Raw genomic sequence first — 18,605 nt, 5'->3', positions numbered from 1 at the left:
GAAAGGTACAGCAACCAACGAAGTCTTGTTACTAATTGATAATGCTCCCAGCCACCCTTAATGACTTTTGACCTAGTACCAGGGTTGAATACCTGCCCAAGAACACGACTTTCTTACTACAGCCTATGGATCAAGGTGTGATTGCCAAATATAAGGCATACTATTTATCTTGGACTTTTAAGACAACTTATAGCTGCAATTGATGGTGAGGATCAGCAATCAGTCCAAGATTTTTTATAGAAGTTTAACATATGAATGTTGTAAATAACATTGAGGAGTCATTTGATAAGGTCAAATGTAGAACTATGAATGGTGTGTGGAAGAACATCTGGCCAGAATGTGTCCACGATTTCCAAGGTTTTCCCCTGGGACAGACTGTGGATCAGGTGCAGCAGGAAATTGTGACTCTGGCAAATGGTGCAGGGTTCGAAGAGTAGATCAGATTTGTTTAGTTGAGCTGTTAGTCACACAGAGGATCTGTCCAATGAGGATCTAATATTAATGGAAGAGGAGCAAGCTGCTGCTGAAGAACAGGACACCTGTACAGAAGTTGTATCTACATCCCGTGAAATGACAACAAAGGTTTTGTCCAAAGGTATTGGTCAACTGCAACACGTGATGCAAACCTTTGAGACCCATGAACGCAGCCTCAAGTTTACAAGAGAATTGGAGAATACCATGAGGGGATATAAGGAGCTGTACGCTGAAAAAGTGCCCTGTCAATGACAAACCACATTGGACAAGTTCTTTACCCCAAAACCACAGCCAGCAGTCAAAGATGATGATAATCCACAGGCAGAGACAGGAGTCAGCAGTGACCCACTGTCCCATTTTCTATGAAAAAATGTTTTCTTCGACAATAACTTCCTGTTTTTTTTTTTCTGACAAATTCTAGTTCTCTTGAGTAAATCAAAGGTTTATAGATATTTAAATCTGCTAAAAACAATTTTATTCTGATGCAAATAACCACCTCATGCACAATCTGTACAATTATAACAAGCTTTCCCTACCATCTCACCTTACCTCTCCACCCACTACTACATGTTAAAACTATTAATGGCAAATAAATTCCCACAAATACAAAACTACTGATATAATATCCAGGTACTTACATGTTCATCAGTGAAAATTATCAAATCCCTCAACACACTGCAGCAAAGTCCTAGTGGCCATAACTCTAGAGTAACTAAACACTAATGACACAAATACTGATGATGGAACTCATCTGAGATCTTGTTACTATATATACATAATATGTACAGTAGCTAAAAACAACTATCTGGGCAGGTGGGGGTCGACATGCTCCGAAACTTGACTAGTGACAGCCCTCGTATACCAAAATTTATCGTCCATGGTCTCATATTGTTTCCCACAAAGTATGTCCAGATAGTTGTTTTAGACTGTACATACCTAAGTTTGGTTAAAAGTCATTTATGGTGATCACAAAGACGTATGCTGTGTGCACACACATCGTTCAGCATCTTCATCTGTGTGAGCACCACAGAATAATAATGAGACATCATAGAAATTGGGATCTATGTTACAAACTGTTCTCATGATGCTCCTGGCTTTCAGCATCTCTTATACTTTTACTCAAAGAAAGTTTTACATGAATAACAGTTGTTAACTCTTTTCATAACCACCAAAATTATCTGAATTAGAATGGTTCAATATTCTCACGACTTACAACTCTATGCTCGGCCTCAAAAGAAATGTTCAACTTAGGCCGGCACGGAGGACGTTCAGTAGCTGTAACGAGAGTAACTTGTTGGCTGGTTATTGTAAGACTGAAAAGAAAGAATATAAGATATGAGTGGGTATATAATACTTGCTTAGTATGCTGTTTTCAACATTACTACAAGCCTTTTACTGCTATGATGCAGGATAGCCAGACAGGTGCAGTTACCGATTCTTAGCAGTCGGCATCCGGTTTGTTATCCCACCTCTTGCCAGGATGCTTTTCTAACTACTGCTTGTTCCATCACAGGCAAGTGCATTCAGTTATGGTCTCACTGTACTACAGTGTGTGTGTGTGTGTGTGTGTGTGTGTAAGGTTAATGTAGCAGAAGGGAAACCAGTTCTACTCTATTATGTACTAGAAAAGTTTCCTCATTTCTAAATGAATTGTATTAATATCCTTGAGCATACTTTTCTCAACTGTTTGACTGCATTGTGTGCATGCAAACAATATACATTAGTTTGAATTTGTTTATGAGTACATATTTGGCTTATGGAGCATAAACAGTACAGTACAGGTATGTATTCAGAAACACTCATCTATGGCCTACATTGGTGGTTCCCAAACACAGGGCCCAGTGACCCCAAATGGGGTTGCATAGAGCTCATAGGGTTGCTGGAGTCACTTGGGTCTTGCAATGGTTACATGGTATTTATATAATTATTTGAATTTTATTTAATCCAGGTATCAAGGACTGAAGTATGTGGCTGACAGGTGCTGTCTTGTTCAGTCAGGACCATAAATTAAGGGATTAATGCAGTTACTCTCCTTGTGTCATGTCAATCCACGGCATGCTTGCCCTGATTTGTTATGACTTCCTCATTTAAGAGAGAAAGAGAAAAATATTAATTTTCCACAATGCATGACCTATACATGACCTTTAAGCTATTCTTTATACACTCGGCAGTTAATGAGTGCACTATGAAGTTTAATTGCTGATATTGAAACGAACCCTGGGTGGAATGGCATCCTATCATGTGAGTTAGTTGACCCACTAGCCAATGTATGCTAAAAAGACATCCAGCACCTGACCAACCACTCAGCACCATAGTAGAGGAAAGGCTGGTATATGTGAAAACAAAATAAAAGTATGACAAACTGAATGAAAAATTTTTAAATATCAGAAGCTTGAAAACGATAAACAAAATGGCTATCCGAGTACATCACCCTAAGACAATACAGTAGTACTATACTTTACACTTCTGATCTACGACTATCAGTGATGTTGGAGTTGTGACCGAGAACAGGATCATTTGCAACTTTAAACTTTATGGATCACCTGAAGAATGGTACCCTCTACCACCCCCCCCCCCCTTTAAAAAAAAAAATCTAACTATCGGGGGAGGAGGGAGGGGAAGGGGGATTCACTAAGGTTCGGTTGATGCAAAAAGGTGAAAATTGCAACAAATGGTCTTGTTTTCACTACATCACTGCCAACCATGTACCTTAACCTAACCTAACCTATACTATAATGTGAAAATGCCACACAGCAATGATGATCCCGAGAAAATGGGTTTCCCTCTACAAATAATGTCTTGGTTTGACAGAGGGTTCACTGTGAAGTTTATATGAATAGGGAACAAAACACAAGCCATAACATCATAGTGAAGGTACAGCACATAAGAGCAACAGGTATATACAGTACAGTAACTATGTTCTATATCTGGAGAAATGGCCCAAGTACGGTGGTTTAAAAAAGGTGAACAGTCACACACACACACACACAGACTTGGCATTGGGAGGTGACACAAGGGAGAGTCACCTACTTTATGGTTAAAGATCCTCTCAAAATAAAGCCAACTCACAGGACAACTCCTACAAACAGGACTGATATCAGAAGCCAGTAGTAATGACATCAATTCGGAATAATTACAATTACTGATGAGCACAATGCTGTCACCAGGCAAGAGATACCATCATCAACATTATAGCACCACACAGTACTGTACACAAAAACAACACATGTAACAAACTGAGAGAGAAATAGATTAGGTTCTTTACTGAAGCACTAAAAGGTGTCCATAAATGATCACGTGTAATACTGTATTTCTAAAGTTAATAAGTCAGATAATTTGAGGACACCCTGTACCTCTATAACCTAGAGATAATTACCGACAGATAACTAATGAAACAGACAAGAGGGAGCAGTATTGCCTTAAAACACAATAAGGTAAGTGTGTTTTAATATGAAGTAAAGGTATAGAAGAATCCCATTCAAATGAAATATGTTCCACTGATGATGGCCACCATCCACAGATACCAGAAACTTTCACTGATGATAGCCATTGTCCCCATAGTTACCAGAAAATTACACTGATGATGGCTGCCATCCCTACAGCTAACTTTTACTGATGATGGCTGCAGCTCCTACAGCTAACTTCCACTAATGATGGCCACCATCCCTACAGCTAACTTCCACTGATGATGGCTGCCATATCTACAGCTAACTTCCACTGTTTATGGCCACTGTCCATACAGCTCCCAGTAACTTCCACTGATGAGGGCTGCCGACCCCTACAGAGGTATGGTAACTGGGCTTGAGAGGTGAGAAGACAAGAAGACAAATTCAGAAATATGGAAGAGAACAGTAATGAGTTGTGGCACTATAGGACAACAACAGCAGTACAGGTTTGGGAGGCAGGTTTAGACAAGGCCCAAGTGGAGGCTTCTCTGTCCTGCCTCACTTCCCTCACAATGAGAACACAACATAAATATACTCGAGAAGAAAACAAAGATCATCCAAAAGAACATCAAATACTCTATATAAAATTTGAAGAACTGTAAAGTAAAATATACAGTACAGGGACTCTACATAAATAATATACTAGAGTAGGGCTGTTGAAGGACTGACTCCATGAAGAAACAACATATATAATTCCCTATATCACCAGAATCATCAGTGAACATACAGTAATACAGCCTTTTCATAAATTTTTAAGTACATGCAGCTAATAATGGCAAGCAAGTTGAATACTGTATCTGGGTTTACACTAAATACCTTGTACAAGTTCTGTAACATCCTCATGAATATCTGCGTACAGTACACGGGAGAAATTCTGTACTGAAAAAGAATATCAGTCTCGTGCATTAGTATCAGTCGAACAACTTCACAACAGAAAGAAGAGACACTAACCCTTGGCTGAGCTTCAGGCTTACTCACGTGGGCTGCGGAGCTCACAACAGGGGGCGGCTGCTGGGAGGAGGGCGGCGCATTGCGAACCGGAAACCCAGAGGTGATGCTTCCACTCTTACCACCCTAGACAAACGGGTTCATATTTACATTAACGTGCATGAAACTCAAAATTTTATTCTTAAACACACAGGTTTTCACATTGTTTAGTATAAATATATATTAAAAGCTTCAGAGTGAATGTGAAACACCAATAATATTTGATATACACAAAAGCAGTTGGATTTCACCAATATGTCTACTTATTTGTCTGTTCATCACCAATATCTATCTATCTATCTATAATGTATTTATCAATCCATCTATCACCAATACTGTATCTATTTATCTATCATCAAAATCTGTCTTATCTATCAACAATATCTATCTTTCTGCATTTATCAACAATGTCTATCCATCAGTATTTAAAGTTTCTTTTTCTTCTAAGCAGAGCAGACAGACAGAACCAACAGTCTTACTGAAACACTTGATATTACCTACACCAACACTTACAGCCTTCAGCCAACAACAATGGTAACTTACAATACATACAGTAATTTAGCTGCCTAAGTAAATATATCAAATTGGAGGGGAGGGGGGTGTTGGCGGTACGTTTCTCTCACTACCGTGTCTTGGGCTCAATCCCTGGCCTGGGTCGGATGAGAGAAGGGTGTTTAGCCGGTGTTAGGCTACCAGACGTGGTAGGTTTTCTCCGGCCACTGTACTCCAATTTCCTCCTGCACTGACACTAGGCAATGAAGGTCACAACAAAGAATAAACAAACTGCCCAAATAGTTGTGATAAATCGTGACATAATGAGTTAAATAAATTAAAAATTGTAGGTAAATGAGAGGAGTGTGGACATTAGGCTGACCAGCAAGATAAAACTTTTGTGTATGTGACCAATAATATAACTGACCACAGAGGGAAATATTAACTAAAAATAGAACTATATGCTCTGACAATTCAACTTAATATGTATAAGGAATTAATAAGGTGTTGTGATCACTGTGGAGAGCAAAAATTCACTTGTTTGCCAAAATAATTGAAGATTATAAGGAAATGCAGTTGGATTGTTAACGGCTCGTTTCACCCCTTTCCTGTCACCAACTATACTCGTCTTGCATCACCCTCACCTACCACTGACTCCTTTGAGATTTCTGTTCCTCTTTGTCCATCCTACACTAGAGGGAGGGGGATGAAGATAAGCCATGTATACAGTAGCGTCCATAAATTATCCAACTCATTTTAAAGCTGAATAATCACAAAAGTATTACAGAAAGAACATGACGGCTTTACTGTACTTGACAAATTCATGGACACCGTATAATAATTCAGTCATAATACATGTCTCCCTTATACCTTCCTTGACCTTTGACACTTCACTGGCCTCTGCACTAACCATGATAAGTGATCAACACTACAACTCTACCTGGTGAACCTATCCTGTAAGTCTCTTGAATTGAGGTGACAGTAACACCCTGTTAAGATACAACGTACCTGTGATTTAATATTGGAATAAAATTATCATAGTATCTTCACCCTACCATTAATGTCAAACTACGGGTGTCCCTCACTTTATGAGAGTTCGAGATACGAAAATTCGCTTATTTGAGTTTCCCAATTTAAAAAAACTCAAATTGCACGTCCCCGGGAGTCAGCGGGAGCGGCCATCTTGGAGAGAGACAGAAATATATTTTGGCCCAGTCATCAAAACAAACTCACTCCCCCAGCCCGAGTCTTTTGTTCCACCATTCTCCAACCCTTGTGGTGAGCCCTGACTGCCCTCCCTAAGGTAATCATTCCTGTCAGTCAGTCAGTTTGTTTGAATTCACAGCTGAGGATGGTGGTGCACTTATCTAAAAGTTACACTTAATATTACTAATGACATTGTTGCCAAGTTAGACTTGTCACTGTTATTGTATCCCCCTAACCCTCTTGCTAGCAGGCTGAGCTGTAAGCTATGTTATGTTTAATATTCAGCTCATAATTTTGGGTAGATAAACTTAATTTTCTTCGCTTTATTTTACTTAGTTATGTGACACACAATCCTTCACATAGAATGTGCAAAAAAAGTATAACTATCATAAGGTCAAGAGCATAAGGGACTGAACATTTCTTTGTGTGCAAGAGTTAGCACACTGAGTGGGGGAACAGAGCGTGGGTTGGCAGAGGCAGCGTCCCAACTGGGATGCATTGCTATGGCAAGCATTGAAGCCATGCAGGCAGCATCTTATGCAAATAGTGTTTGTGTTAAAATTTCATTTAACTTTTCTTTAATTTTGTTAATTTCATATTTTCATCTAGACATTATTTTATTAATGTTTTTAATGTGTTAGTAGTAAATTACAGTACAGGGTACTTGGGTACCATTTATCATAAGTTAGGTAGGGTTTTTTTGTTGTTGTTGTTGTTGTTGTTTGTGAAGCAATATCATGTTTTGAGGTATAATATTGGGGTTTTCTTGTTGTTGGGAACAAATCCCCATTTTCCTCATTGCTCTGTTATTCAATATACGAAAATTCACCTCACGGATGGTTTTCCAGGAACCTAACCCATTTGTTAAGTGGAGGATATCTGTACAGTACTATCAAAGTACAGGGGTATCTTCAACCTACTGTCAGTGTCTTAACTACAATACCTGTACCTTGTCTTTCAAATCAGAATAGTACATGAACGTCTACCCTCAAACATTTCTCCCAGTTACCATCTTAATTAGTGTCCAGACTTAGGTATCGATACCAAAACAATTTGCTGAAGAAGTTTACATACTGGTTTGATTATAAAATAGGAGGAAGAGGAACGAGCAGTCGCCATTTACACTAAGACATCACATACAGTTGTACAATCAGTAGTTTCTTGCACTAAACTATATACAGTAACACAGAATGACAGGTAAGAGGAATGAGTCAACGGGTATTTTGTGAGAAACACAAATGATAAGAGTATTTACTGGTATGGTAAAACTGCCCGAGTGAATGAAATACACCCGGTATTGCTACATTGTCTGGGTACTCAATACAGTATGTATTATATTTGGTAAAGGGTAACAAATCAGGGAAAAAACTAACAAATTGAAAATATGAATCTATGAAAGAAGGCTACATGAAGGCAACACCGGGGGAGGGAGGTGTAACCTGTATGTACTGTACTTTAAAAGTGTACTTATACAGTAAGTCCTTGCTTAACGTTGTTTCGGTACTACGATGCTTTGCGTTGTCACGGATTACTTTCTACGGCGCAGCACCCTCTCTTGTCTGGCACCGCTACGCTCTCGGCTCGGAGCGCTGCCCTCACTCCCGGAACATCACAGCGTCAAGCAACGCCAAGCCAGTCTCTGTTATTTCACATCATTATTGCATGCTGAAGTGCTTTTGCTCTAAAACTGTACTCTAACCATTCGAGCAAGCAGCGGTGGAGGAACCCCAGTCAGAGGAGGAGGAGGCAGCCGCAGTCTCAGTGACTCACCACCCTCCTCCGCTACCACTCTCCTCCTCCGCTCCCACCCTCCTCCGCTACCACTCTCCTCCTCCGCTCCCACCCTCCTCCTCCGCTCCCGCCATCCTCCTCCTTCGCTCCACTACCCACCACACACTCGCTCTACCACCTCCGCCCATTAGTGAGTACCAATACAAACTTAGTACTGTAGTTATATATACTATTCTCTATAGAAATTGCAATGATTTACTGTACTGTATATGAAACTTTTTTCATGGGGCAAAGGGAGGCTCAGGAACATAACTCCCGTATTTTATCTATTGATCCGCTTAACGTCGCATTTTCAGGAACATAACCCTGACGTTAAGCGAGGATGCCCTGTACCTGTTTTCCTGAATATGCCCTTTGGACATAATATTTTGACTTAATGGTAAATAAAAAAGAACTTTATATCATCATGTACAGCCAAGAACACCTAATCACATTTGAAATGCCATACTGTAGTGGATACCTTACTGAATTGAATAAAAAAAAAAGAGAAAAAAAAAGAAATAAAAAACATACTAATATCAAGAAGAAAAATATACAGGAAATTAAAAGAATGAGTGATATCAATGGTGTGTAATGAACGACTACAAGAGGGAAGACATACAAGAACTAACCACAACTCGGTAACCTCCTGTAACTTTACTCAACATACACTCAAAGACTGTGTGCCTCTTGATACCCACCCCCGGATGTGGCTGTTGTACCGGCAACACTCCCGAGTGGAGAGTCAAGTGTGACCTTACGGTGGGCTGGAAGTATTTCTCCTGTCCCCCCTCCCCAGGTGGCAGGAAACTACTCCCTCCAGGCTTGCCTTTATGGTCAATTGATTGGTGAAGAGTAGGCACGTGAGTCGCTGCGATGAGAGCATTAAGGTATTAAGGACATATAAACGAACACTCAACAAAGGCCCTAAGACTAAATTTTCTCCTTTTAGAACACAAACATATATGCTGTCAGAACCAATGTATTAATGAGGGGATACAGTGACACAAAGTATGATTTTAATACATGTACAGTATATAATCTAAGGGTTTACTACTACAGTTGTTGAGAGCAGATCTAAGTAGAGGAACTCAAAACAGTTTTAACACCTGACCACAATTCTGAATGCTTTCAATTTACTGCATTATTATTATGAGCTGATTATACACAAGAGTATTTCTCATCTTTTTTCGAAATAATTACAATATTGCCACGTTCCAGAAAATGTAGTGATATGAAGAGTTCATCTTATCCTACAGGTAGGAACATTTCCCACATAGAGTATGTTGTCTTGTGGTAAAAAGTCACCTATGTAATGACAAATATAAAGTGAATATCAACTACATGCCACCTGACAATATAATCTGGTTTACTTTTATGGTAAACTACAGGCAGGATATACTTTTTACCATCTTCACTTTATTGCAAACCTCAGACAAAAGTTTACACGAGTTGCTTAGGGTACAACACGTGTTCTGGAAATTAACTCTTCATATCTTGACTTATTAAAGCATTCCATACACGTGGTTCAGGAAAACGGTCAAGATTCAGAGTTTGTTGACCACAAAACTTCATACTTCTGTTTATATAGGGAGAAAAAATTAGCCATTATGGAGATATGACCCCCCCCCCCTCCCCAATTACCAACAATATTGGTTGCTCAAAGTGGACAGGGCTTTGAAGTAGAGAGAAAATGTGGGGTAAAATACTGAGAACACCAAACAACCCTTTGAAAACCTTATATAACCTATAAAAAGGTTAACAATCGCTTTCAAGATAATGGGCCACTCCTCATTTGAACACAACACCATCACATACTAAACACCAAAAACAGAAATAAGGTAATTTTTTTTTCAGTTTTGAGATTTTTATAGGTTAGGAAAAGTTAGGTAAGTTTTTCAAAGGTTTGTTTGGTGTTTTTTTTATATTATTGTTTTACCCCCACATTTCCCTCTATTTCAATGCCCTGCACACATCGAACATTTAATATTGTTGGTAACTGGAAGGTTATATCTCCATAACAGCTCATTTGCAATAGAAACATAATAGAACACAATATATATATTTTTTCTCTTTCTCCCTATATACAATAAACAGAAATAAGAAGTTCCGTGGACGACAAACTCCGATTCTTGACCAGGAAAACTACTACAGGTACAGGAACATCATTTTATACTGTATCTCACTACCTCTGAGTACTCTTATCAGGCCATACACAGCATTCTCACAATACATTACAGCCACTGACAAAACTTAACACTCGTGCACTAGAAACTCTGTATCAACAACCTCTGAAACATTTGACTGTCACCTGAGTTAGAAAAAATGGACAGGGTGAACAGTATAGGATAATAATTTAAATCATAAAATACGTTATCAAATTTATCCCTTCCAGCAAAAATGTCACGTTTACGTCAAAAATAGATACTGATGGTTCATTTGTAAAACCCACCTCAAAGACAACCACATCCACTGTACTTTGAGTTACTTTTGAAACCACTAATTGTGAATGAAAGTACAAACACTAAAATCAACTGCACACTTTCACTAATTTTAATCTGTCGAAAATAAACATGGGATAAGAAGATGTTATGGCCGCTTGTGCAGTTCAGAGGAATGGGATGTGGCTTAATCAGTTAATTTGTACACCCTAGGAGGTTAGCCTGGAACTCACCTACCGAGCGAGCGGGTCCTTTCACTACACAAAACACAAGTACTGGAGAAGGAATTAAATGAATATGAAGTGCATTTCAATCCACAATACTGTAGTCTATAACAGAGTCTCCGTGAGATACATGAAGAGGTTTACCCAGAAGCACACCACACAGGGCAGATGACAGGTTACCAGCACTGTAAATGTCTGTATTGTATTCATGCTTTGGATAACATCAACTAAGGTCTGACGACTTTTGGTTTCCTTAGCAACTGCTAGGATTAGGAGTTGAGTGGGTGTTGGATGTCCAGACAGTATCAGCTAAAGAATCTGCCAACGGGTGAGTAGTTAAATACTGTAATAAATGCCAATTTTTCTGTCAACTTTCCCGGTTTTCATCGGTTTTTCCACGAATTGTCAATTTTTATAGCCTGTGTCACTCAGACAAAACGTATCATTTCCGCCTGACTGGCTTGTGCCAATTTTTGTGGTCAAGTCAAGATTTATACTTGACAATGAGGATATTTATATAAAATAAATATCAAATAACAAAATAACTATACTTAGTTTTAAAATTATTCGCATTATGTCGCATTTTTAACAAACTGCTTAAGTGCATTTTTTCAATGATGTTGATATTCGTAAATACATTTGATACATTCGTTTACATTGAGCCGTATGTTCAACTTCACGGCCTGTGTGGAGACGCCTGTCCAAAGAACACATGATAGACAATATTAGATCGTATCGTTGCCTGTGAGACCCAAGGGATGATAGATACAGTAAAAAATGAAGAGGAAGACACACAAAGCCATCTTCTTTGTTTACAATTGACGAACGCGGAAAGACTGGTGCGCGAGTTCTCTAAGCGTGTGACGGCGCGCTCAGATTTTTTTTTTTTTTTTTAGAAAATTTATGTAATAGAATGACAGAAAAAGTGTAAGTGTGGCGCTGCATTTAGTCTAAAAAATAACTAAGTCTTACAGCCACTAACTCACAGGTAACCCCCGAGATACAATGGGGTTAAATTCCTGGAAAAACCCATCGCTAGGTGAAATATCATAAATATGGAGCATTATAACTTGGGGTTCAATGGAACACTTTCCCAGCCAGTCCCCAAACACACCAGTATCACTGACAAAAAATTCCTACAATACTACTGCCAGTAGAAAACAATAAATAACACTCACCACACCATATTGAACAACTCTGTTCATCATCGCATGTCCCTACGAGTCTAAAAGGGACTCTTGTAGGTGGAGTGGAGACGTCACTCTGACTCCCACACACAGCCTAATGCTGCTTAACAATGTCAAGCTTCACCTCAGACATGGTTGTCTTGGATGCCTTGGCCTTCCCAGACATTTTCAAAGTAACACTGCTCGCTTCATAGTCACAAAAACAGTGCAAAAGCACTTGTCTAAAACAGAGCAGACAATAATAACAAAAACAATGATAGCGGTCGACACTGCTCACACTGTCAAAACAGAGTTGACGTACCTTACAATTCCTAAAATATACAGAAAATATCACCTCAGTCACCATAACACAGTTCAGTCTATATATAAGAACAACCCACTGATGAAAAGTACAATGTACGATGCTGGTCGATGATAGTGGAGCCATGCGAGGGCGGGTTTACTTTCGACAATGAACCCGACACAGGGCTGTAGTGGGTGGGTTGACCGTGTGGCGACACACGGGTGGGCTGACAAGTGAAGGGTGAGATGTGTGGTGCATTGGGTTAAATAGTTTCCTTATAAAATGCCACTGACATGACAGAGAAAAATATAATTTGCATAACTGGAATCCTTACAAGGCGATTAATTTGAGTATAAATAACCTATAATTTGCACTGCAGAAAAAACTTTCCAACCAATGGATATTAATGGTTATTTGATGGATATCATTAAAGTGAGTTGTTTTGATCGTACACAGTATAGAGAGATGGTGTTAATTTATAACCATCATTAATGTGAAGTATCACATCTCGGGAGTTACCTGTACAAGAAAACATATCCTGACACTAAACTGTGACATCAAACTAACAATTATAAAACTAACACAAAGAAAGCAAATTTAGAATGCAAAAATAATGAGAGAAAAGTACAGTGAAACCTCCATATAACAGACTTCTCTTTCTATATAGTAATCTGTTGGCTGGGGGTTCCACATATAACGGAGCCTCGATATAATGGACTTTCCTCTCCATATAGTCCGTTTAATAGAGGTTTCCTGTACCAATTATGTTCCACGACTGGATGAAGATGAGGACAGACAGACTTGCAGTATGCCTGTGTCTAGTAATACACAAGAGTAACATAAATAGACAAGATCCACTTTCATATTTACACTTACCTCGACCGCTGACACTCACCTCGACTGCTCTGCATATAAACAGGCTGTAGGTGTTTATCATCTCGGGGAGGGGGTTGTGGGGGTTGGGAGGGAGCGGGAGGGTTTGTGTGGGTTGGTGCTGCAGGCGGGAGGTAGGCCACAGCCTGGGAGGAGGCCTGGTACTGGCTGGAGCTGCCATGAGCCTGGTTAGACCCATGGTAGTAAGGTGCCTGACCCGCCACGTACACACTGCTCGCACTCCCGGCCTCTGTACAAGTGAAGGGGGTTGCACAAGAGGGTGTGTTAGTAAGGCACACAATAAGAAGAGACAATATGGCACATCTGAAGCAAATAAGGGAACACTCACCTCCACAACAACATGGGAGTACAGCACAGTACTTCAACATACAGTACTGACGCACCAACACAACTGTTTACTTCTAAATGAACAATGACACAGAATAAATTACATTTCAAATAACTGTAAAATTCGTGATCGAAGGAATAAAATGAATAATAGTAATAACTTTTCCCTTCTATAATTTATCTCAAATCATAAAAAAAGGAAAAAAAAAAATTTGTTGATGCTAAATTATCCTTTCCTCCCCATCTCACCCATTGCTGTATACTGATGTCAAGCTGCCCTAACCAGAACCCTAAACCAATAAACCAAACCTAATTCTTCCTACAATGAAATTAATAACATCTTCACTGCATTTTTTCTCCTCAAACCATAACTAACTTTACTTTGCCAAACTCTCAGGTTCTAAATATTTCAGATCAAGTCCTTCTGTTAAATTATGTTTGGAAGTTGTCATTAAAATTCTTAGCCCTATACATTAAAAGGTATTAGACCAGGTGTCCTTAAATGCCAACTACAGAAACATTTGAGGAGCTAACTGTCCTTAAATGCCAAATACAGAAACATTTGGGGAGCTAACTGTCCTTAAATGCCAACTACTGAAGCATTTGGGGAGCTAACGATCCTTAAATGCCAACTACAGAAGCATTTGGTTGGAGCTAACGATCCTTAAATGCCAACTACAGAAGCATTTGGGGAGCTAACTATCCTTAAATGCCAACTAGAGAAACATTTGGGGAGCTAACTGTCCTTAAATGCTGACTACAGAAGTGATCCATGACAATTAATTCTAAATGTCAACAATTAAAGCATTAAGGCAGAAGGAAGAGATATACCAGTATTTGCATAAAATTTTGCTTCTTGTTCTTTCGTTAATTGCAAGTTCATATGGCTTTCATTAGTTAATTATCATCCACATAGCTTCCAGTACTCTAGACATCATCCACATAGCTTACAGTACTCCAGACATCATCCACATAGCTTCCAGTACTTCAGTCATCATCCACATAGCTTCCAGTACTTCAGACATCATCCACATAGCTTCCAGTACTTCAGTCATCATCCACATAGCTTACAGTACTCCACACATTCTCCTCTTTACACTACAGTCTCCCTTAACTGTTTAGGAAGCCAGCCTGTGTACAGTCACGAGCTTCAGTCCTTCAAACATGCTTCCATAACCTAATGATATAATCTCAGGATGAATATTTCCTGGCTAGTCCATGAAACTTTTCAAATTTATATGATGCATCCACCAAAACCATGAAGAAAGTGTGTGTGTGTGTGTGTTTTGAAAGATGAGGTCATGAAATATACAATACCTCCCTTTCTCCTTCCTTCCTTCCTTCATTTTCTGTTGTATTAAATTTTGTTTTATACCTATACAGTACAGGTATCCCTCGCTTAACGAGAACAAATGGAAAAATAGGGTTCACTTCCCAACGACAAGAAAACCCCAATATTGTACCAAAAAAATATCAAATCGATTCATGTACATTAAAAAAACTACCTAACTAATGATAAATAGTACCTGTCTACTGTAATTTACTACCCAACACATTAAAAAAATTAATAAAATAATGTCTAGATTAAAATATGCAGCTAAATACATTAAGGAAAAGCTAAATGAAAGTTTAACACAATCACCATTTGCATAAAACGTTGCCGCATGGTCTCAAAGCTCGTCATAGCATCTCAACCCAGCTGAGTGTGTGCAGCTGTGCATGAAAAATAAATAAATAAAAATAAAAAAAGTGAGGAAAGTTAACTTTATCTACCCAAAATTAAGAGATGAAAAATAACCATAACATAGCTTTCCTACAAAACCTGCTAACTCTCACTGCCACATGAAGAAATGTTTATTCCCTTTATGTTTTTTGGGGGACACATTCTGTATGAAGGATTGTGTGTGCATATAAATGAATAACAAAAGAAATACAGTATGAAGAAAGTTAAGATTTTCTACCCTAAATTATAAGTTGAATAATAACCATAACATAGCTTACAGCTCGGCCTAGTAGCAAGAGGGTGGGGGGGGGGCTTGGGTGTGACTACAGTGACAATTCTAACTTGGCAAAAAGTCTCAAGTGATGTTAAGTGCAACACTTAGATAAGCACACCACCATCCTCAGCTGTGAATTCAAATAAACGAACCAAATGACAGGGCTCACCACAAGGGTTGGAGAATGGTGGAATGAAAGACTAGTGCTAGGGGAGATATGTGGGAGGGAAGGGAGTGAGTTTGTTATGATCACTGAGCAAAATACGTCTCTGCCCATCTCTCATAGAAGGCCGCCTCAGCTGACTTGTGGAGGCATGCGATTTGAGTTTTTGTTGGAACCCAAATTAATATAAGCGGGGAAGCTTTCGTTAGACAAAAAGAGGCATTCATTTAGAAAATTTATATAAGCAAATTTTCGTACCTCAAACATTTATTAAGCGAGAGATACCTATATTCCTGCCGCACAGCATCTTATACACGGTCATGATATCAGTAAGTGAGAGGTTCACCCAATTTAATTTTCTTCCCCTCTCCCTCCTGTCATCCCCCTCTGAATCATATACTTCCCATTTTTGTCTATACTGTATATCCATTGTATATTAAATAAGTAAAGTGTAAATCCCTGCTTCTGATTATTAATTAATTAAATGCAGAATAAATTAGTCATGCACCTCTAATACTAACATGAGTATTAGTCATGATTCTAGCTCCTTGTGTATGGGGTTCCCTCTGAGCTGAATAAAATCATCTGGCATTAACCTAATAAAATATTAAACAAGGAGGTCCCTGTAGTGAAGAGATTAAAGAGCACTAACATGAGCTTCTGAACAGTGATATCTTCTGAACACGAATTTCAACCTGACAGGAAGTAAAAAGTTTAAGTGAGTGTTCATTTCTCCCTCATTTAATCTCTCTCTCAAAATTTTTATTCTCTAACCTCAAATCAATATACGCTTTTTTATTCTAATTGTAATATCTAATTTTACTTTAGCGCATTTCACATTAAAAAAAAAAAATCTATATTTTCAATCAGTGTTTCAGGCCACTTTACCAGAACTACTGTACCACATGCTCTCTCTCTTAGTCCATTCACTCTTGATGCAATGTTCTTTGTTCTCCAGTTATTCACATACTGTACTCCACTATTTCCTGTAAGTCCATCCTTCAACCCTACCTTGATCTTCCCTACTCCACCCCACATTTTATTTTTCCCACTCTTAAGAGCCCCTTACCACTACAGTACAGTACAGGGTGGCCACTAAAGCACTTGTTCGTACTTTGTCACTTACTCTCTAAGCAATCCATCCTCCATCTATCCTCCTCTGGGCTTAGCTAATGTTTCACCCATCAAAGAGTTGGACAGTTTCAGTTTCATATGATCAACAATTCTGTCATTCTGTTCCCAGCCCATTCTTAGCATAATATATGAGATCCTGTATATTCACTCATAAGTATTGCAAGAGATCCTTAATTTTCACCCATAAGTATTGCAAGAAATCCTGTATTTTCACCCATAAGTATTGCAAGAAATCCTGTATTTTCACCCATAAGTACATGTCCATTTGTAGCTTGACTGGTTTAAACTGAGCAAACTACTTAAGTACATGATGCTCAAAGATCCTCTACATACACAATTTAGAGCCTAAAATAACCCTGGGCTTCAGTCACCTTATTCCCAGCCAACACCCATCATTCATCCTCACATGCACTCACAATCTTAAGTTCATTCCTTGAAATGTAACTGACACTAACTCTATTGATTCTCAGACTTCTTCTCACACTACTAATATACTGTATGCTTAACATTCCTCTCTGCTGCCTCACTGACAATTATTCCAACCTCTGTCTCATTACTTCCGTCACACCCAAATACTGTACCTACTTTTGTTTTGTTTATTCTTCTTTCTCAAAATGTCTTCCTTGTCACTGAGGGCTTAGGTTTATTTATACATGGGGCCCCCCAAATTTGCTGGGATTAGGTTCTCAAAATGGCCGCGAATCGCCAAATCCCCAAATAACATTTTTATACTTGTGTACAAAGAAATGTATATTCCCTTTATGTGTTTGCCCTCAGGACAATTATTTCTTTTACCTGTAGTATTGTGTATGTGTGTGTGTAGACTCATACACACACAAAACACATACAAATTAAATAATAATTGGAAAGTCCTCTCACAAATAATCAGACACAAATTTATTCAAAATGTGATGGTCTACCCTCAAGTCCGTTCTCTATTAATAAAGTACCGTAATAGAGCACGGACTTGAGGGTAGACTGTTACATTTTTAATAACTTTTTTCTGATTATTTGTGAGAGGATTTTCCAATTTATTATTTATTTGTACAGTATGTGTTTTGTGTGTGTGACACACACACACACATATTTACAATACAGGTAAAGGAAATTACTGTCTCTAGAACGAATGGCTCCCTGTCCCAGCCGCGAAAATGCAGACAACTTTAAAACTACCCACAGACATTCTTGGGTACATCCAGGGTGTCATTCACGAATAACCGAGAACCGCGAAGTAAAAATCCGTGAACTTGGGGGGCATACTGTACTCAATAGGATCTAAATTTTTACTCTACCGGTCATATAGTCGAAACCCGAGGCTGCGACCACAAACGAGGCCATCTGTCATTTTAACCCTCATTGGTCACCTGATGATTAGCACCAGCCCCCCTCCCCGACAGGTACTACATCATTAGTCTCTACTAATGAACCAAATTAAAAATAAATAAATAAATAAATAACTTGACAATCACTGAAGGGGCAATATTCCATCTGGCTAAATATTCAATGAAAAAACAAAAAGAGGTATAGCCATAAGTGGGAAACATGTGCTGTGCTGTTTGTAGAATTCTGATTATTATTGT

General features: G+C 38.8%; 1 protein-coding gene across 11 annotated transcripts in view; it reads right to left on the bottom strand.

Moving 5' to 3' along the window:
- Window positions 1-922: 922 nt before the first annotated feature.
- Window positions 923-18,605, bottom strand: part of LOC121854484 (G protein pathway suppressor 2-like) — a 35,186-nt gene continuing 17,503 nt past the window's right edge. For 8 of the 11 annotated variants that reach the window (XM_042349159.1, XM_042349164.1, XM_042349160.1 and 5 more), the window contains 4 exons: window positions 13,406-13,633; window positions 9,077-9,246; window positions 4,872-4,994; window positions 923-1,787 (listed from right to left, as the gene is read on the bottom strand). In XM_042349159.1, coding sequence (XP_042205093.1) covers window positions 1,743-1,787; window positions 4,872-4,994; window positions 9,077-9,246; window positions 13,406-13,633 — 566 coding nt within the window. In that variant the 3' untranslated portion in view covers window positions 923-1,742. Of the gene's footprint in view, window positions 1,788-4,871; window positions 4,995-9,045; window positions 9,247-13,405; window positions 13,634-18,605 lie in introns of those variants that run through there. The other 3 variants (XM_042349165.1, XM_042349168.1, XM_042349167.1) reach the window with 3 other exon arrangements.

This window comes from Homarus americanus, unplaced genomic scaffold (assembly GCF_018991925.1).
Source record: "Homarus americanus isolate GMGI-L3 unplaced genomic scaffold, GMGI_Hamer_2.0 scaffold53225, whole genome shotgun sequence".
NCBI lineage: Eukaryota > Metazoa > Arthropoda > Malacostraca > Decapoda > Nephropidae > Homarus > Homarus americanus.
Note: the sequence above shows the minus strand (reverse complement) of the source record. Positions and strands in the feature narration are given on the sequence as shown.